Raw genomic sequence first — 19,689 nt, forward strand, 5'->3', positions numbered from 1 at the left:
TTTGCCACTGAATCATCTCTTCTGCACAATTCTTTTTTTTTCCCTTTGTTTAGGAACGCACACTTTCTTTACGATCAGGAAATATGATCCTGTGTGTGATAGGGTGTGTACCCGTGATTCCAACACTCAGTATCGAGGCTACAGGATCAGAAACACAAGGTCATCTTAAGCTTCTGGTGGCTTCAAGGCCAGCCTGGGACCCATAAGACTGATTCAAAAAAAGAAAAAAAAATCTGGGCGTGGTGGTTCGATACCTTTAATGCCAGAACGTATGAGGCAGAGGCAGGCTGATCTCTGTGAGTTCGAGGTTAACCTGATTTATACAGCAGGTTCCAGGGCTACATAGAGACCCTGTTTCGGAAAAACAAAACAAAAGTTTTATTTTGCTCTAGCATGGTGGGACACATCTGAAATCCTACTAGTTGAGAGGCGGAGGTAGGTAGGTAGGTAGGTAGGTAGGTAGGTAGGTAGGTAGGTAGTCACGATCAGCTATAACCATGAGAAATAACTAGTCCCAGATAAGAAGCAAAGCCGCAGTCGGAGCTGGCCTGTGTCAGCCACTAGGTGGTGCTCTCTCAGATGGTTGCCTGCGGTGTCGCCAAGTGCAGTCAGTGCTTAGCGGTACCTTTAGTCCTCATGCAAACGTGCAGACTTGCATTGCAAAACAACTCAGCCTATAGAGGGAGTTGAGGCTGAAGGTGATCATTTAAAGGCACACAGGATTCTGAACTATGCGGCTTCCTAGTGTGTGACCTGAGATACACTAACCTCCCTCCTCCAGAAAAGTCGGGTCCGCGGCGGTACCTGTTAACCTGTTAACCTGGGCTCCCTGTGTCGGCGCTCGGTGCAGGGTGCAGCGCTCACTCGATCCTCCAAGGCGGTGGGCGGCGCTCGCGGGCTTGGCCGGGCGGCCGGGCGGCGGCGCTCCTCCCCTCTCCTCTCGACGTCCGCGGGGCGGGGACACCACGGCAGCGGCCGTTCAGTGTCCCCGGAGCCGGCCCGCGCAGGCCCGTCCCGGCAGCCCGGGGGGCGCCATGTGGTTCATGTACGTGCTGAGCTGGCTGTCGCTGTTCATCCAGGTGGCATTCATCACCCTGGCCGTCGGTGAGAGCGCTGACCCGGGCCGCACGCTCCCCGGTACCCCGAGTCGCCAACCGCTGCTGCTCTTTGCAGCTGGGCGCGGGCGACCCCGAGCTTGTCCTGCTGGACCTCGGCCGAACTTCTGGAGGGGATATATGGTCCCCGAGACCCATCCTTGTTCTCGGGATCCTGGCCTGCCCCCTATGCCCGTCTGCTCCAGCTATGGCAGGGAAGGCCCCCGTCTGGCTCACCGGGCTGTGGGCTATAGCGTACAGCACCCGGCCTGTAAACTAAGTATTCTGCAGGTGTTGATTGAGTGACTGAGTGGAGTTTAAGGTTCCCGGGGCAGAGGTTAACCTTACTCCGTGCAGTCAAGTCCAGTCTTTCTGCAGTTGTCCTGGCGAAGTTCTACTTGTGCAGATGAGAAGGGAATCCCAGGGGGGGTGCCTTGGCTTGTCCCCGACTTCCTGGAGTCTGGGGAGGGTTGGTGGGAACTAAGGGACGAGCAGGCTGGTGGGAGTGGTCCTGGCTGATCTCTTCCTGTTTGTCCCCTCCCGGGACAACCTCGCTCCCCCTTCCTACCTAGCGGCTGGACTGTACTACCTGGCAGAGCTGATCGAAGAGTATACGGTGGCCACGAGCAGAATCATCAAATACATGATCTGGGTAAGTGGCCGCTTTTCCCTGAAGTCACCCAAGGCTTGTTTGCCCTGCCTCAGAAGCAGGAAGTGGAAGACTGCTTTGGGACCCGTTGTTTGGTCCTGAGACCTCAGGCTCTGAGGGCGCCCCTCTTTGCTCCCTGCCCTGCAGTCCACCTTTTTGGGTCTGCACTCCTGGGTCCAGATTCCCTCCTGGCCCTCCAGCCTCACGTGGCATGCCATTTCTTAAGGTGACAGTAGAAGTATTTCAGTGACAGGTACTCATGGCTTTGCTTTCATGTGGCAGTCTCCCACTGTGTTCACTGTCTCTAGCTGCAGAACCCCCCACCCAACCCTGGTTCAGGCTTAGAACTTACAGTGACATTAAGGACAGTTTGTAATGCTTATGTATTGCTCTTTCTGGTCAACGTGATTTGTCCTAAGAGAGCATGCCTGGCCCTTTATCTTGCACCGTTATGGGCAGTTTCTTTTTATGCAGACTTGGTCCCTGCTGCTGCTAGCAAGGCTGTAGGAAGGCTTCCTCTGGCAGCTGTGAGGAAGGCTGAGGTTACAGTGGGAAATGTCTGGACAGAAACATTTACCTTTCACTCACCTACTATCTGCAGCTCCTTTGGTTCAGAGCATAGCCTGGGGTTGTAGTTTATACCCACGGCCAGTTGACTGGCTCAGTCTGTGGGTGTGGTTGGTATAGCAATTAGGCCTTACATCACTAACAACTAAAGCCTTGCTCAGACTGCTGCCTGGATTCATTACTACAGTTATGAAATTGATTCAAGAGATCATGCTTAGCATTCAAGGACAATATGAAATGGGGTGGAGGGCGTGGGCATGCATGTGGCATTTGGTCAGATCCCCAGCTCAAAAATAAATAAATAACCATAAAGACTAGGACAGGCAAGCTGAGTTTGAGCTCTGTCACACAAGTGGATGTGTGTTTGGTGGGGGGCAGGTGGATACTATGTAAAAGTGTTTCTTCTTACTTTGGGTCACTGTCAAAAATCTTTTAGAAGCAGCTTTCAAAGACGCCACCTTTGAGGGCTTGAATGTGGCCATGGAGGTGACTATGAACCAAGAAAACCAAAGTGTAATTGTAACGCTGCCCAAGGCAGGCAGGGGCGGGCAGTGCAGGCGGCTGGAAGGTCCCCTGCAGCCAATGCCTGTGCCTGTTTCAGTTCTCCACAGCAGTGCTGATCGGCCTCTACGTCTTTGAGCGCTTCCCCACCGGCATGATTGGCGTGGGTCTTTTCACCAACCTCGTCTATTTTGGCCTTCTCCAGACCTTCCCCTTCATCATGCTGACATCACCTAACTTCATCCTGTCATGCGGTGAGCGGGGGACAAGCAGGGAGGACTTTCTGTGATTGGCTGTGGGCACTCTGGCCCAGGCACTGGAAGGGACTACCAAGGAGGGGAGCAGCCAGGGAGGGAGGGTCCTGCAGGAGGCCAGGCCGCTTGGGAAAAAATGGCTTCTCATTCCTGAGGACCCTAGAGCCTGTCTCAACCTAGGGCTTAGCCCTTATCAGGGGAGAGGCTCCAGCCAGGAGGACCTTGCCAAAGAGGCAAGTTAGAACAAGGGCTTGGGAAAGCAGAGAAGGAACACCCTAGGCAGAGTAACTCTCACCTGTAAGAAATCGATTGGTCCCTTTGAAAAGCATGGGGCCAGCTCAGCAGGTAGACATTTCATCTCTTTAAGCCACAGAGGCGACAACTTGGAGCAGCCTTTCCTCACCACGTCCTCAGAAGGTTCCACTGCCTCAGACATGAGTCCTGCCTTCATTCATGCCTTGGCCTCATCACTACTTCCTGTCCCTGGAACTAATTTCCTATCCCCAAGCTACTCTGTTAGACCCAGTTGGTTTAGGCGGTGGTCACAGAGGAACACAAACTTTCATGAGAAAGGTTTTAGAAAGTGTTTGGTCACAGGCACTGCTGTTTCTCCTGGGTCAAGGTGATGTGGTGTGTGTGTGTTAGACTTAGGTTTCTCTGACTAGGGGAAACTCTGAATGGTATCCCTAGACAGGTAGATTGGTAGAGCTGGGTGGGGCATCTTCTCTCAATGTCAGGTAGGATTTTTGTCTCAGAATTTGTTCAGAAGGAGTTTGTTGAGCACCAGGCTCCTTGTGTGTCTCCCAGAGAGCAGCTCTGGTCACCAGAAGGCTCCTCTGGCTTCCTTATGTCACTCCCTCGGCCTGCCTTTTGGATGCCTGGGAATGTTTTCTGAGGGACCTTGTGAGCACCAGGTGCCATCTATGCCTTATTGTCGCTTAGCCTTGTGTGTGGCATAGCAGAGTGCTGTCTTCACGGTAAAGGACAAAAACGAGACATACAGTTGTGAGGTAGGTATCGGGGGAGGTGGTCTTTCTGGTACCTGCCCTTCACCCTGCCATGGAAGCAAGTAGGGCTTTGTGCCCCTGAGCGGCTCTCATCCCCTTGTGCCCTTTTCGTGAACTTGTGCACACCAGGGAAGAGTGTACAGGGCCAGAGCATACCAGTATAAGTTGGTGTGTCTTGCCCCATCCTAGCTTTCCAAGGAGCCCTGAGCGTACCCCCTCTCTATCTGAGGAGGCCTCTCCCTGTGTGGAGAGGAGTCTAGTGTGGTGTGTGTTCTTCCTGCCCGTGACCTCCCCTCACCTGCTGCTCTTGGGATAGCAATGGCGTGATCATGGATTTTGTCACACACACAAAGAAGCCCTTGTTTTTATAACATGCCAGAATGTTCCATTCTACCTTGATTCTATTCCCGCTGCCCTCTGCAGTGAGGAGCTGAGCATCCGTTCTTAACAGGTGGGGACTGAATTCTAGACTTGGCCCAGAGCCGTGCTGAGACTAGGGCAAAGGCAAGACTGAGACCAGGACTCCAGTTTTGGGGGCCTTCTGGGTTTGGTGAGCACACAGTGACCCGCCTCTCCATCCCCACAGGGCTGGTGGTGGTGAACCATTACCTGGCATTTCAGTTTTTTGCAGAAGAATATTACCCTTTCTCTGAGGTAAGATGTTCCCAGTGTCTTTAAGTGATGGGGATGGAGGAATGAAGGGTCTTACAGAATCTGCTTTGTGAATGTAGCTGTGAGCCAAAACTGGCTGCATTCAGGAGCCATGCTTTTTATAAACAAAAGACATAGCGAGGATTTTGGAAGGCAGGGTGTCCCAGGAACAGAAAGGATCCCTTTGGCTGAGGTGGGAGGACACTGCTCTCCCCCAGTGAGTCATTTGGGCGCCCCCATAGGGTCATCCTTAAGTCCAGAAGGGGCACCAGGCTGGCCTGTGTGACTCAGACCTCACAAGGCAGGACTGAGTGGCAGCCTCCTTGCCCCAGCGCCATCAGAACCTGCCCAGGATTCCTCCCGCTTGAAGCCCCAGAGAAGAAGAGTGTCCCTTTGGGAGAGGACTTCATTCAGTCACAGCTGTTCTTCCCCTCCTTCAACGGTCTCGGTGTCACAGAGTCCGGCTTCCTGAGTGCTAGCCCCTGCCCGGGTAGGGTGGGCCTTTGGGGCACTGCTGGGGCTGTCCCTTCTCAGTCTCTCCTGCCACCAGGTCCTGGCCTACTTCACATTCTGCCTGTGGATCATCCCGTTTGCTTTCTTCGTGTCACTCTCGGCTGGGGAGAATGTCCTGCCCTCCACCATGCAGCCAGGCGGTGAGGAGGGGGAGTGGCACCGGCCCTTTGAGAAAACCCTGGGGCTTCCGGTGGTGAGAACCGCATATGCGTATGCATGCACGCTCATCTCCCCGCCTGTGTTTCCGCAGATGACGTGGTCTCCAATTACTTCACCAAAGGCAAGCGAGGCAAGCGCTTAGGCATCCTGGTTGTCTTCTCCTTCATCAAAGAGGCCATCCTACCCAGTCGGCAGAAGATATACTGACCCTTTGGGGAGGGCGTGTGGGGGGCAAGACCAATAGAACCAGGTCCCTGGGGTTCTGGGCAGCAGTGCCTGGGAGCCTGGAGGATGTCTTCTGCCAGCCCCGGTTTCCCTCCCCTCTGTTCTGAAGCGCCATCCCACTCTCCTCAGGGGGCTTGAATGCTGCCAAGGACACCAGAGGGGGTAGCAGAGCCTACTGTGCCAGGCAGCTGTGTCTCCAGCCCTCCCCTCCCCAGAGTTGGGTCTGGTCAGATGGGGTAGGCAGGGAGGGTCTATGAAGCTGGGGAACAGACAGCAAGTTCTCAGGCAGGTGACCATAGGGAGAAGCTGAGGCTTGGCACTTCCAGGAAAAGTGCATTTTGCTGTTGAACTAAGGGTCTTGTCCAATGCTGAATCCCCTTTGAATAAAGATTCTAGGCGGCACTGTTTGCCTTAACACCCCAGGAGTTCATCTTCTCTGCCCACTAGCCTTCTGCCTAGACTGGGCTAGCCTGCTCTAGTGTCTCCTCTTCTGGCTCTTTCCCTTCTGAAGGGATTCCTGTGGCCCTAAGCAGGAAGGAACAGAGATGAGGATGAGCAGGCAGAGGCAGTCTTCCTGAGGCTCCTCCCTCTTGCCATGGCTTCCTTCCCCAGACTGTGATAGTCCAGATGGGGGAAGCAGAAACCGTTTGTGGCTGGGTTAGAGATGCAGAAGACAGTGTATAATATCCTAGTTATGTCTTCCTTTGAGATAAAAGGAGAGGTTTCTTGGTGAATTCTATCTCAGGCTCAATGAAAAAAAAATAAACATTGGCTTCTAGGCAGCCTCGCCTGTGGCCTGTTTCTTGAGAAATGGGGTTGGGAAAGGCTGTCCCTCAGAGCACACAGGCCTCACACTTCATGCACGCTTCTGGCTCCTAGAGGGATGTAAGTTCTGCCTTCTAAGAAGGTGTGGCCCCCATCCTGGGCACAGACCAGCATCTGTTGACCTTGCACTCCAACTACAGTGCCTTGCAAGGCCTCAGCAGTACATGGAATGAAGGCGCCACTGGCCGAATCTCGTACCTCACAGTGAGTCTGGCAGGTGCCCAGATGGACAAGGCATGAAGACCCTAGTTCATGAACCAAGCATCCTTCATCTCGTTAGCTCTTGCATTTCTGTTCTTAGCCTGCCGTTCCCTGGATTTTGTTCTGCAGCTACAGATGAGATCACTAGACCTGTTTCTGGCAGTCAGGTGGGTGAAGGCATAAAACACGAGGCTGCTGTCCACAGCGGGCGGAGACTGAACCCACTTGCCTTGCTGTCTACTTCTTCGTCTTTGTTCATCCTACCTGCTGGTCAGTACCTGGACAGAGGCTTTCCCAGGCTAAGCCTCTGGAGTCATCACACGTTATCTACTAGATCTTGGGGTAGCTGACCCTGCTGATGGCCTATTTCTCAATTCACACTCTGCTGGCACTTGTGTGGCTGGCTGTCCCTTGACCTTTCTGTCCTTTCAGTTTATGTATAGGCTTCTGTCTTGCTGTGCACACCAGGGGCTCCTTGCCTGAAGAAGTCCAACTGTGCTGTCACCTTTGGGATGCTGTGGAGGAAGCCAGGGCCAGCCTTCAGCCCAGCTTCTTTCTACCTTAGCCACAGTTCTCCCGCCTTCTGGCCACAGAGACAATTCAAGCTCAGCATCCGCCCTGTTCACCTGCTCTTTCTAGTACCCGCCCTGGTCCCATGATGGCTCAGGAGCCAGGCAGGATACTGCTTTTTCTTTATGTCCTACATCCAATCTATTCTTGGGAACCCTTTGTTTGGGCCACTCCTACTGTTGTCTCTCACCTGGTTGGTTTGGACAGTTTTCTGTGTTCCTCTAGCCTGTGGCCAGCTGGCGTTGCTTTTCTAAAATGTACAGTTGGCCAAGTCTTTTCTGGCCTCAAAATTTCCCCAGCTCTCCACTGCCCTCAGGATAAAGTCCAGACAGTGTGTGAGGTCCCTACTAGCCTCATCACTTGACCTGTGCTCTGGGCTCCAGCCTCTTGTGTACAGACACCACCGCTCTCTTCTTGCTTTGATACCCTTCCTTCAATTAATTCACTTTGGTAGTTTGCCGCTTTTCCACTTAGATTTTATTTCCTCTAACGAGCCTTGAATGTCTCCTCTCCCAGCTGCCACACAGATCCCTCTGGGTTCACTGGCCCGTGGTACGGCCTGTCTCCCCACTAGACTGGAAGCTCCTTGAGGGCAGGGAAAGCCCTTGGAATTTTGTATTATCAACTACCTGATTCCGGCACCTGGCCCGTGGAAAGCACTCAATAAATGTTTTGTTTAAAGAGTGAGCTGTAGTGTGTCTCAAGGGAGCATCAGGGTCCAGGATGGCTTCCTGGACAGGTCTCACATCAAAGCCACAGTACTTCCTTTCTTGGCAGAAGTGCTGCCCAGCCTCCTGCAGCTTCACACACCTCAATGGGGCCAGGAGCAGGGGGCAGTGTCACATGTGCAGGGAAGCCTGTGCTGGATAGCACATTAGCTGTTCCCCATCCCCAGTCAGGGTCTGCAGCAGACAGGAAGGAAAGGTGGCAGAGTTCCTAGGGTTGCCCTGGCTCGGAAGCCTTGTCCCCGGTGTGCTGGGGTGGGTTAGGGTAGAACAGTGAGGACCAGAGGTTGCTGACTTTCACATCTCCGTGTCTCAGGACATTACTGACCCTCTACTCTGAACCTGGTGTTCTTGTCCAAATGTTCATGTCCCAGGGAGCCAGGCAGTTTCTCTGTAGAGAAAAGGCAGGTGGGGGGGAGGGGGAGAGAGACTAGCATATGTGTTTCATGAGGAATAAATGGGGGTGCTGTCCTTGGACCTGGAAGTGGGGTACCCCCCAAACCCCCAGTCCTTCCTACCACAATATGAATCTTAACACTTCAGCCTTCACCAGGAGGTTTCCAAAACAATTTTATGTGAGAACTTCCTTGGAGGGTGGGGCCGCTGGAGTCTGGTAAGCTTTCAAGGTAGCCAGGAAGGGTTCATCAAATGTCTCACGAAGGCTCGTGGCCATTGTATTGGTACAGGTGTCTCCCACATGCCGTTTCTGGGAGACTCTGAGGATGTCTAGTGGAAACAAGCCCTGGGGCACTTTCATCCTGTAGGGTTGAACCCCTGGGTGCAGCATCCGGGCTATCACCTCAAACGGCAGCTGAGGTACAGGTGTCACCAACTGATTGTCCACTGTGCGCAGGCATGTACCCCCAAGGGGATTCTGAGTCACCTCCAGGAATCTGCAGAAGTCATGCTCCTTACAGGGGTCCGGGTGCACGCCCAGGCGTATACCCTGTGGGTAGCCAATCTTTGTGATGGGGGGCCTCTCAGGGTTATTACTAAAATTCCACAGCTTGGGCCGATTGATGGTTCTGTGCCTGTAGATGAGCTTGGGCGGCACCACGGGTGAGGGCAGGTTTTGCAGCTGAGCCTCCACAGAAGGAAAATTTTGGAAACTTTTGGCTATTTGGGGTCCTAGAGTCTTGGAGAAGGTTAATGACCAAGACGGGACACCAGCCTCTTGCTTGGGGCGAGCAGAGCCCTTGGTCTTGGCCAGCAGCTTGCCTTGGAGCCATGTTTTAAAATGAGCCTCTCTCAGACTTCGCTGTTCTTTCTGAAAGAATGAAGGGCACAGGGCAGTGGCACCGCGGGGCAGAAGACCCTTGTGGCTAGTGCCCTGGGAAACCTCAGGCCCGGTCGGCGAGATGCCTTGTATGAGGAGCCTCGTTCTGATGGAGGAGGCATCCCTTGTTCTGACTGAGGTCCCAGGCTGCGGAGGAGACAAACTTTCATAGGAAACCTCCAGCCTGAGGACAAAGACATAGTCCCTCCCCTAGGGACCTCAGGTTTGCAGAGAGAAGGTCCCCCAGAGGCAGCCCCAGCCTCAGTGAGTCAGTCCTACCCTCAGATGGCTCTGGTTTGGTCCCCAAGGAGGAAAGGCTGGGAGGCCTGGCATTGGCTAGAAGTAATGAAATTAGACAGGCTTCTGGGAAGTGACACGGAGGAGGACAGTGACTGGGTGGTAGGTGACTGTCTCTACCACCGCTGGCACTGAAACGCCAACACGTATGGAAATGTCCTCGCCCCTGTTACCTCTGTGTCTCACTGCCACACAGTTGCTAAGTCATCAGGCGCTTTGGAGATTGACCCAGCTCCAGAGGCCGGCTCTGATTAGGGTAAGCCAGTCGTCCTAATTCCGTCAGCCTTGCCTGGTCCTATGTCAGGTAGCATCTGGCTTGCTTTTTGTTCTAGCCATCGGAGAGTAGTGGCCATATGATCCCATTGAAGCCAACGCAAGGGTCCTGAGTGGAGGTCTGCAAGGGGCAGCTGAATAGGGTTAGGGTCAACAGAAACCCGATGGCTGTAAGGGCTGGGTGACACAAGGAGGACTCCATGGCGACAGGTACAGACAGTACAGAAGTGGCAGGGTCCTGCAGCCATTGCAGGATTCACTTAGGAATCCAAGCTCTTGAGCTGCTCTGGGGTGGTGCATGCTGCCACCAGCACTTGGGAGGCAGAGGCAGGCGGATCTCTGAGTTCAAGACCAGCCTGGTCTACAGAGCTAGTTCCGGGACAGCTAGGGACACACAGAGAAACCCCCTACCCCGCCCCCGTCTCGAAAAAACAAACAGAACAGAACCAAAGCCCTGTTTCTTGTTCTGTTGTGGTGTTTTATGTTCCGTGTTTGTTTCTGCTCAAACCCTTCCTCTGTCATTTTGACCAACCCCGGTGCTTCACTGTTTTGGGCCCTTGTGAAACCTGTAGTCTGTCAGCCTCCACCCAACTCAGACTTGATCCCCAAGTTGCCTGTTTTCAGCCTCCAGGATGTTCTCATGGGCCCATGTGTTCTTCATAGTGATTCTTTCTGTGGGTCAGTCCTTCCTTACTCCACATGGATAGATGCCTGTCCATCTTCACAGAAACCTCCCTCCTTGGCATCTCTTCAGGCACCCTCCCCCACCCAGCACCCAGGAGGAAAACCTACTGCTCCCTAGCACCTAATCTCATTGAGTGGGGACCATACTTTGCTGGCCTTTGGGACCTGCAGAGCCTAAGAGGAGCTCTGTACAGTGTACAGTGAGGGCAGGGCATCTTTTGAGAGTTTTCTTTTAATGAGTGGGCACACCAGTGTTAGGAAGTGTCCCATGAGAGATCCTTATCCTAGAGGGTCAGTGCCTAATGAGGACTCTGACTGCCCCATGAGGCGGGTTGCATTTGCTTTCTGGCACAGGACAAGACCTTTGGCCGAAAGGAGTGGCTTATAAGGGTGGATCTGGGTTGGGGTGGGGCAGGGGTTCCTTATGAGAGGGAATGTTCTGGCTACTTCTCTCACCATGGCAAGAAGGCACCTGTCTGGCAGCAGGGCCCAGCCCTGGGGAGGAAGAACTCCCCCTTACTTGAAACTCAGTCAGGTAGCGGAACTCCAAAATGGCCAGCTTCCCCTTCAGGGTCTTCAGTTTGCCCATCTCTCGGGCAAAGTCCTTCTTATCCCGTTTCCACATGGCATCCTTCAAGAACCTGGCATCGAGGTGAGGGTGTGTCATATTACAGTAACAAGAGGTGGGGCGCGGTAGGCCAGGGTGGGATGGGAGGAATTGTCAGGGCAGAGAAGAGCAAGGCACCCAGTCCCGCTGCCCAGGGGACCTTTGAAGGAGAAGAGGAAAGTGTCTCATGGCCCTGGATCCTTACTGAAGAGCTGAGGGAGGGGAAAGGCAAAGGAGGGCAGTGTCCAATCTAAAGGGGTGAGGTCAGGCACAACGCGAGTGGACAATATTCTGCCTGAGGGCCTCCTTCCCAGACTTACCCAACTGCTACCTGGCTTCTTCAACCCTCCCCTTAGAGGCTCGGCCCAGGGCAAGGGCCATGCCAGAAGAAGCAACAGGCTTACCGGGCACAGGCACGGTGGTTCCATAGCTTGCAGTAGTCGATGGGCTTGTGGCCCGCGGCATCTCGGGCATGCACATTGGCTCCATTCCGCACCAGGACCTTTATACATCCCAGCAGGCCATTGCGAGCAGCCAGATGCAGTGGTGTGGAGCCTTGGCACGTCTGCCTGTGAGGTGATGCCAGGGGTGAAGGGCAGAAGGGAGCAGGGGTCAGGGCATTAGGTAGGCAAGCAAGGCAACTTCCAGGGCCCACTCTGCCACCACTGGGGTGGGGTGGGGTGGGGAGACCCTGTTCATATCCCTGCTCAAGTTTCTTCACTAGAAGGAGAGAAGGACTATATGAGCAGAACAAATCTACGTGTAGGATGTGTTTGCTATGACACCTGGGAACTGCCCAGTGCCCTGGGTTGCTTCAGAGCCACCTACCTCATTGACTTTTGTATGATTTTTGAGACAAGGTCTCTTGTAGTACAGGCTGATCTCAAACTTACTATGAAGCCAATGATGATAGACATGTGCAACCAAGTCCGGCCCCTTCTTGGCTTTGGCAAGGTGAGCTCACTTTCAATGTGTGTGTGTGTGCATATGTATATATGCATGTTCACGTGCATATGGGGATGCATGTAGAGATGTTTTATATATATATGTATATATACACACACACATATATACATATGTATTATATATAGCTGTGTGGAGGTCAGAGGCTGACATTGAGGGTCTTCCTCCACCATCCTCTACCTTATATGAAGAGGCAGGGTCTCTCACTTGGGCCTAGAGTACACCAAACCAGCTAGTGTGCTAGCCATCTTGCTCGGAGATTTCCTATCTCTGGCTCCCATGGGCTGGAATTACAGGAGGGTTGCCATACCCAACTGGCATTTACATGGATGCTGAGGATTTGAACTCAGGTACTCCTCACACTTGCACAATGTGTGCTTTGCCCACTGACCTATCTCTCCCCAGTCCCTATAAGTTGCAACTAAATGTCACCTCCTGTGGCTGGGGATGCAGTTCCTGTGATAGAGTGCTTACCTGGCATACTTGAAGCCCTGGGTTCAGTCCCCAGCACTGTATCAAACCAGGGATGGCGATGCATACCTGGGATCCTAGCACTTGGGAATTGGAGGCATGAGAATCAGAAGTCCAAGACCCTCCTAGGCTGTCATAGCCAGTGTGAGGGTAACCTGAATACATGAGACACTTTAAAAAGCAATCAAGAAAGAAAGAAAAGCCACCTTCTTAGAGATTGTCACTTTTTTTTTCTTCCAGGCAAGGTTTCTCTGTGTAGCCCTGGCTGTCTTGGACTCGCTTTGTAGACCAGGCTGGCCTCGAACTCACAGTGATCCACCTGCCTCTGCCTCCCGAGTGCTGGGATTAAAGGTGTGTGTCACCACGCCTGGCGTGATTATTGCTTCTTTTAAATGCAGCCTTCTCTGGTGCTTCCACCCCAAAACCCCGTTGTTCTCTTCATAGCCAACCTCCCGGAATTCTGGTCGGTCGGTCATTCATTCATTCATTCATTCATTCATGTATTTGCAATTAGCAAACTGTCCAGTCACTAGAAAGTCAGCTCTGTGAGGGCAGGGGTGGGTTCCCTGGCAGTCTTTAGTGTGCCATGCAGTCTCCTTGGCACAAAAGTCGGGCTGGCGCGGTGGCTCAGCAGTTAAGAGGATGTAGGGATCTTGCAGAGGACCTGAGGTTGGTTCCCTGCACACAACTCTCACAGAAGCTCTGTGGTAGAGGCCCATTCACCCTCCCAACCTCAATCAAAGGTAGCCAGTTGCCAACCTTAGCCTCAAACTAGAAACACCTGAGGATTGTGTACAGTGACATCTATGAGGCCCCCTACTGTGTACACCTGAGTGTGGGAACCAACCACTGAGGCTCAGAGGTGGAGCGGCTTGCCCACGGACCCACACTTTGCCCTATCTGTGATTCTGTGCATTAGGTCTGCCCTCTCTGTATGGCCAGTCTGTTCAGAGCCAGGACATCAAGTGGGCTGGCTCCCTGACTGCTTTCTCCTTGTCCTTTTCACAAGCCCTCACCCGGTCCTGCAGGGTTCCACCTGTCTAGGGACACAGAGTCCCAAGTGTCTCTCCTACAGCAGGCTGGACTCACGAGTTGATGTGCGCCCCTTTCTTGAGCAGGTAGTCGATGCAGGGGATGATGTCGGCTCTGTCGTTTTTCTGCATGACCAGTAGGTGCAGGGGCGTCTGGCCGTTGCTGGTGGGCAGATCCACAGGAATCTTGTACTCCTCTACCAAGACCTGAAGGCAGGAAAGCCTGTTTTGCTGTGCTGCGAAGTGGATGGCTGTGAAGCCCTGAGGAGGAGAGAGCACAGGAGAAGGTTCCACGGGGTGGAGGCTGGGCTCACACCCTGCGCAAGCCTTGCAGGGGTGAGGGGTGGGGTTCCCTCCTTGTTCCCAGTGTCCTTGGGGGCGTTCACAGCCCTTCATCCACTACCTCTCTGCTTCCAAATGGGACTTCCAGCCGGGCTGTGGTGGCGCACGCCTTTAATCCTAGCACTTGGGAGGCAGAGGCAGGCGGATCGCTGTGAGTTCGAGGCCAGCCTGGTCTACAAAGTGAGCCCAGGACAGCCAAGGCTACACAGAGAGACTCTGTCTCAGAAAAGAAGAAGAAAAAAAGAAAGAAAGAAAGAAAACCAAATGAGACTTCCATGAATGGATAAATAGGACCACAGCATAGAAAAGGTCACCTCGGAGTCCCAGTGGCAGTCGTCAGGTGGCCTCTCTATGGGGAGTACTTGGTCGGAGGTTGGGAAAATTGAATCTGCCTCTCTGCTGCTAGCTTTACCTTGTCGTCGACTGTGAGCTCCTTGTGCTTCCGCCTCAGACAGAACCGAAGCCAGTCCACATTGCCCACCGAGGCTGCGAACAGCTCGGATTGGTTGGCGATCACTTTGTGCTCAGAAGCCTCCGAGCGGCAAGAATCGGCCCGACCAAGGTAAGCTGGAAGGCTGGCTGTGGCACCCGCCGACATGAGTTGCAAGGTCTCGGGGCTGCTGCTGTCAGCTTTTGGCAAGGGATGTTCCACCTGCAGCAGGCAGCCCAGTACAGCAGAACAGGGCTGCTCTTCGCTCACCTGGACCCTTCTGGAAATCAAGTTCCCTGATCTGCGCCACGGAGTGGCGAAGTTCACGGAGGGCGCACAGGCATTAGAGCTAAGGCCATTCTGTGAGGGGAGGCGCACGCGACCCGCTCTCGCCCCCGCCCCCCAAGCGGTGCCCCCACCGCCCTTGGCACTAGCCAAGACTTCCGGGAGGGACTGCATCTGCAACCCTGCGAACTCTGCACCCCAGTCCCACTACACACTTAGCCTCTATTAGAATCACATAGAGATGAAACGGAAAGTGCAATTGGGAAATGGAGTGTTTCCATGTCTGCCGGGAGAAAGTAGGCCTGGTGCCACGTGCACACGCAGTGCGTTTGTATTTGAAATTGCGTTATGAGCTAACTCTCCCTGCCATTCCACATGCTAAACTATGACGTCCTCCTCAGAGTAGAACATAATGGACAGCCACTACGTCACACAGGCTGCCCAAAACAGAACAATTCTACTTGGCTTCTTTTCCTGGGAAACAGGAGAATAGAGTTCCAGGGTAGCCTGGACTTTCCAGATATTGCCTCAAACACACGCGCGCGCACACACACACACACCACCACCACCACCGCCAACAACAACAACAACAAAACAAAACACAAACAGACCAAAAGAAAACCAGAAAAACGTGCCAGGCGTGATGATGTTAGCTTGTAATTCTGCACTCCAGAGTTAGTATTATTAGGACATGGTAGACATTGGGAGGCAAGGGCCAGTTGAGGGAAGTGGGTCCTTGTGTGCTTTTGGAGGATATGTGTGCACTGAGAAAACTGAAAGAGGAAGGGTACCCTAAGATCTGCAGAGGTAAAAAATAAAATAAAAAAGCTATTCTCAGGGGCTGGAGGGATGGCTCAGGGGTTAAGAGCACTTGCTGATCTTTCAGAGGGGTTAGGTTCAGTTGCCAGCACCCAACATGATTTTATTTAAACCTAAAAAATATAATAATAATAATAACAACAACAATAATAATTTTATTATTTTTATAATAATAATAATAATAATAATAATTGTTATTGTTATTGTTATTATTATTATAAAATATCCTCCCAAACAGCTTTTCCTGGAGCAGTGTGGGTTCCTAACTCTGAGTCAGGGTTAGGAGAGGCTGCAGTGTGGCTCAGGAGTAAAACATCGTGTCTTAGCTAGAAGGTGAACCATTTCCCAATAGATGCTACCATTCTTTACCGCATGATCTAAAAATGCCTGAGGTGAAGAGGGAAGCCAGAAGTTCAGCCATGGGGAAGCTCATCCATGGAGAGAAAGCTGAAGCAGGGGCCCCGGCCAAGCACCTCAGAGGTCAGGGGCTCCAGCCGAGCACCTCAGCGGTCAGTTTCTGCTAGAAGATTGAGGCCCCTTGGCGCTGTTGCCTTTGTCACTCTCGGTCAGGCTACCTCAGTCTTCTCTGGCATGTTTTGAGTGCCTGGTTTGGTGGGTATTTTTCTATCTCTCTGCTTTTGTCTGTCCGCCGTTTGCTAGTTGTGCTTTTTTGACTTGCTATGTGCTGACTAAACTTCCACATTGGAAGCTGCAGGTATGGCTGTTGAGCCTCAAATTCTGGATTAGAAAGAAGACTGGAATTGTCACTCCTGCCAGGCACCTTTAAAGCCAGCAAAATCACAGCTTTTCCTGTTGCAGGTGGTTTTTAGCTACTGATATTACATTCTGGTAAAGTAAGGTCAACTACTAAGCGTTACCTGCTGACTGGGACCAGTCTGCTGCTTCTGGGAGCCTTGCAGATGTTGTTAACCTGCACCTGGAATATTTTACAGTCCTATTTTTATTTAGTTTGTTTATTAAGATTTTTTTTGAACGGGGTCTTGTGTAGCCCATAGTCTCCTTGAACTTGCTTTGTAACCAAGGCTCCTGACCCTCCTGCATCTGCCTCATATTTTATATCTTCATGTCATATCATGGTCACCCTGAAGTGAGGAGACCGTACAAAATACTTCTACCAGCAGGGTCAGACTAATTGGTGTGGTGGCGGCCCAGGCATGGCTATGTGGCAGAATCTCCCACGCACCCAGGGTTAGGAGCTACTTTAAGGTAGTGCTGCCTTTACAGTCTTTCTGAGGAGGATAGAGGACTCCTGAGGACAGAGGGTCAGCAGAGTGCGGCAAGAAGATGGGGAAGTTGGGCAGGGGCCTCAGGAGGGATGGATGCTCAGGAGGGATGGATGCTCAGGAGGGATGGATGCTCAGGAGGGATGGATGCTCAGGAGGGATGGATTCTCAGGAGGGATGGATGCTCAGGAGGGATGGATGCTCAGGAGGGATGGATGCTCAGGAGGGATGGATGCTCAGGAGGGATGGATGCTCAGGAGGGATGGATGCTCAGGAGGGATGGATGCTCAGGAGGGATGGATGCTCAGGAGGGATGGATGCTCAGGAGGGATGGATGCTCAGGAGGGATGGATGCTCAGGAGGGAGGACCCTTATCCAGATCCATGGATCTGCACAGAGGGCCTGGTAAAACAACAATGGGCCAAGAGGAATATCACGATTACTCTTGGATGATAGTGGAAATAGCATGACCCCAGAGTAATTTACAAGGGAAATTAAAGGCTAGATGAGGAATTAGTGCTTAGAGAGTGCACAGGACTCAGAAACGTACCATCCCCAGGATGCAAGGCTTGCTGCCCCCCACCATCCTATAATCTCAAGCTCCTTCTGAAGCCCAAGCTAGTTTGAGTTGGATTTCTGTCACTTTCGGGAAAGTCTAGTTAGTAGAAAGCTCTTCAGTTAAATCCTCCACGGGGTACAGTGACTAGGGATAATGGCCCTTGGAATGAGCTGTGTGGGCTAGGACACTGCGACACCCAAGGAACACTTAGAGTCACCTCTGCATTGTTGGGGAACAGCAGATGAGAGTGAGGAATTACCCTGGGACTGCGGGCCTGGCTTGTCCAAGTAGGGGCATACCCGCGTGGGGCTTGGCCTGGGCGCTGAGCCAGCTTCCACTCTGTGGGTTAGCGTGCGCTTCTGTGAGGATGGTATCAGGGCAGAGGCGGGGACTGAGTTAGCTGCCGGCAGTCAGGGTGTTCTCTTGGGGCCCGAGGTCTGGCTGTGCTGGTGATGGGCAGGAAATAGGGTTTCCAGGTCAGTATCCTGGGTGCCAGGAGAGCTAGTCTTGTCTTTGTGGGGGAGGGCATCTGTGTTTGGGAGAGAAGTGGGATTTGAATGACAAGTCTTAGCAAGCAGGGCAGGAGCATCTGCCCTTGGGATCAGATTGGAGGAAGACAGGTATCTGGGGTGTTGGAAGCACTGGAGAAAGGTCTGTTCCAGAAAACTCTGTGGCCTCCCCCATCTCCTTCCCCTAGCACTCCATTACCACAGCCATTTTAAACAGATCCTTCACATGTGTCTCAGAGACGTTCCCAAGGCTCTGAAAGAAAGGCCTGATGGCCAGATATCTAGTCTCCTCCGCTGGTGCTTCCAGATGGGCAATTAGTATCCTTGTGGCTGGCCAGTCCAGGAGCTTGCTTAAGCAACTACCCGCTAAGTACCATGACCGTCCACCATGATCCCAAGAGGCATCCAGAATGAGATGCTGCTGGGTGTGGTGAGATGGCTCAGCTGGTAAAGCGCTTACCACACAAGCATGAGGACCCAAGTTCAGATCCCCAGAGCCCATGTAAAAAGTCAGGAGTGCTGATAACATGCTTGCAACCCCAGCACCCAGAAGGTGAAGACAGGAAGGTTCCTGTGTGTATGCCCCATGCCCACACTACTCTCTCATACACACTCATAGATACACACACACACACACACACACACACACACACACACACACACAGAGAGAGACAGACAGACAGACAGAGACAGAGAGAGAGAGACTCTGTGAGAGAGACAGAGAGACTGATTCTGACATATTCTAGGTGCCCGATATATAGAGCAAGCATAGATCAGGATCTCTGTACTTGGCCTCCACTTCTGAAGTGGAGGCACAGGAGCTCTGCAGATACAACCCTCAGAAACAGCCATAATAGATGGAAACTATTTAAAACAACAACAACAACAACAATAAAAACAAAAACAAAACAGATGAGCCAGTGCACGCCTGCAGTCTCAGCATTCCAGAGGCAGAGACAGGAAGATGGCCTCAAGTCTGACCCTGGTCTACCCAGTGAGTTCCAGGGCTACATAGTGAAAGTCTCTCAAAACTAACAGTTAAAAGAAAACAAGACCAGCATTGCCCTAATGTATATAAAAATGAGGAAATGGTCACAAAAATCGAAATCTTAGTAAAACAGGAGGGCTCTGTGGCACCCTAGGCTTGTCGCATTCCTAGCCCCGCCCTCCTTCACAAAACTCCAGAAGCTCCAAATTGGGGGTGTGTGGCTGAGAAAACGGGGCTTCCTGTCTCTGCAGCTCTGAAGATATATGACATTTTACTGGAAAGAGAAAGAAGCCATTTTGCCTCTCTCTCCTGTCACCAGCTCTAGGCCACAGCCTGGGGAATGGGGTGGAAAGGCAGAAAGCTCTTCTTCACCAAGCCCTTGGCAGTAGGGCAGCTATTCCTCTCCGAGGTGGAGAGCCTTGAGTTCTGACCAAGATGTCACTGAGAAAAGTGGTCCACTCACCCACAGCAGGGACTTGGGGGTTACACCCAGTCAATCTGCGGGGATCGGAATTTCTAAAGATCCCTATCCAAGGACATGGTTGGTTTTTTTTTTTTTCTAAGTGTGGAGAAGTTCAAATCCTGGAGATTTGGGTGGGAAGTAATAAAAAAAGCTAGTAGGTCAACTGGTTTACCAGAGGAATCCCGGAGAGACAGCATACAAGAGCTCTCTTAGGTCAGAACACACATCAATCAGGTCTGTGATAAAAAATGATCTCCCCAGAGGCATCCTGGGAACTAGAACAAGAGGCTGGGAACAGTGAGGCCTAAAAGCTGGGTGCAACGTCAGCAGAGGCAGAGAGGTAAACAAAGATCAGACAGACAGTCAACAAGGATCCTGCTTAAACCATCACAGTCCCAGAGTGGCTGCGTCTGCGGGGCTGTTTCTAGACATAAGCATATCCGAGGCTTCAAGAGAGGGGACAGACATCACGAAAAGCACTCATCTCAGGCACCAACACATTGGCAA

At 52.4% G+C, this 19,689-nt stretch overlaps 2 protein-coding genes across 4 annotated transcripts; one reads left to right on the top strand and one right to left on the bottom strand.

Moving 5' to 3' along the window:
* The first annotated feature begins 937 nt into the window (after positions 1–937).
* On the top strand, positions 938–7,900 carry TEX261 (testis expressed 261). The gene is made up of 6 exons (XM_084766672.1): positions 938–1,104; positions 1,667–1,746; positions 2,912–3,065; positions 4,659–4,726; positions 5,274–5,376; positions 5,487–7,900. The coding sequence occupies exons 1-6, from the start codon at positions 1,035–1,037 to the stop codon at positions 5,600–5,602; spliced, it is 591 nt and encodes a 196-aa protein (XP_084622798.1). The 5' UTR covers positions 938–1,034; the 3' UTR covers positions 5,603–7,900.
* Positions 7,901–8,502: 602 nt separating this feature from the next.
* ANKRD53 (ankyrin repeat domain 53) lies at positions 8,503–15,519 on the bottom strand. Of its 3 annotated transcripts, none has more exons than XM_084766853.1 (5): positions 14,298–15,516; positions 13,602–13,750; positions 11,483–11,647; positions 10,992–11,112; positions 8,503–9,208 (listed from the first exon to the last, which is right to left on the bottom strand). In XM_084766853.1, exons 1-5 carry the CDS (start codon positions 14,772–14,774, stop codon positions 8,513–8,515), a joined length of 1,608 nt encoding a protein of 535 aa, XP_084622979.1. In that variant the 5' UTR covers positions 14,775–15,516; the 3' UTR covers positions 8,503–8,512. The 3 variants fall into 3 exon arrangements, with proteins under 3 accessions (XP_084622979.1, XP_084622978.1, XP_084622980.1); XM_084766852.1 differs by having other exon boundaries at positions 13,602–13,804; positions 14,298–15,515; XM_084766854.1 differs by lacking the exon at positions 8,503–9,208 and adding an exon at positions 9,292–9,908 and having other exon boundaries at positions 10,928–11,112; positions 13,602–13,804; positions 14,298–15,519.
* Between the last annotated feature and the right edge of the window lie 4,170 nt (positions 15,520–19,689).

Source organism: Acomys minous (genome assembly GCF_964271855.1).
Source record: "Acomys minous genome assembly, chromosome: 17".
NCBI classification, from domain to species: domain Eukaryota; kingdom Metazoa; phylum Chordata; class Mammalia; order Rodentia; family Muridae; genus Acomys; species Acomys minous.

Bases quoted from the DNA above. Each gene is read 5' to 3' on its own strand.
- TEX261 (XM_084766672.1), top strand. From the start codon at position 1,035: ATGTGGTTCATGTACGTGCTGAGCTGGCTGTCGCTGTTCATCCAGGTG. The intron at 1,105-1,666 runs GTGAGAGCGCTG...CTTCCTACCTAG, and splicing joins ATTCATCACCCTGGCCGTCG to CGGCTGGACTGTACTACCTG. The intron at 4,727-5,273 runs GTAAGATGTTCC...TCCTGCCACCAG, and splicing joins AATATTACCCTTTCTCTGAG to GTCCTGGCCTACTTCACATT.
- ANKRD53 (XM_084766852.1), bottom strand. From the start codon at position 14,774: ATGCAGTCCCTCCCGGAAGTCTTGGCTAGTGCCAAGGGCGGTGGGGGC. The intron at 13,805-14,297 runs GTAAAGCTAGCA...TCTCCTCCTCAG, and splicing joins AGCTCACAGTCGACGACAAG to GGCTTCACAGCCATCCACTT. The intron at 9,209-10,991 runs GTAAGGGGGAGT...TCATTCTTTCAG, and splicing joins GCTACCTGACTGAGTTTCAA to AAAGAACAGCGAAGTCTGAG.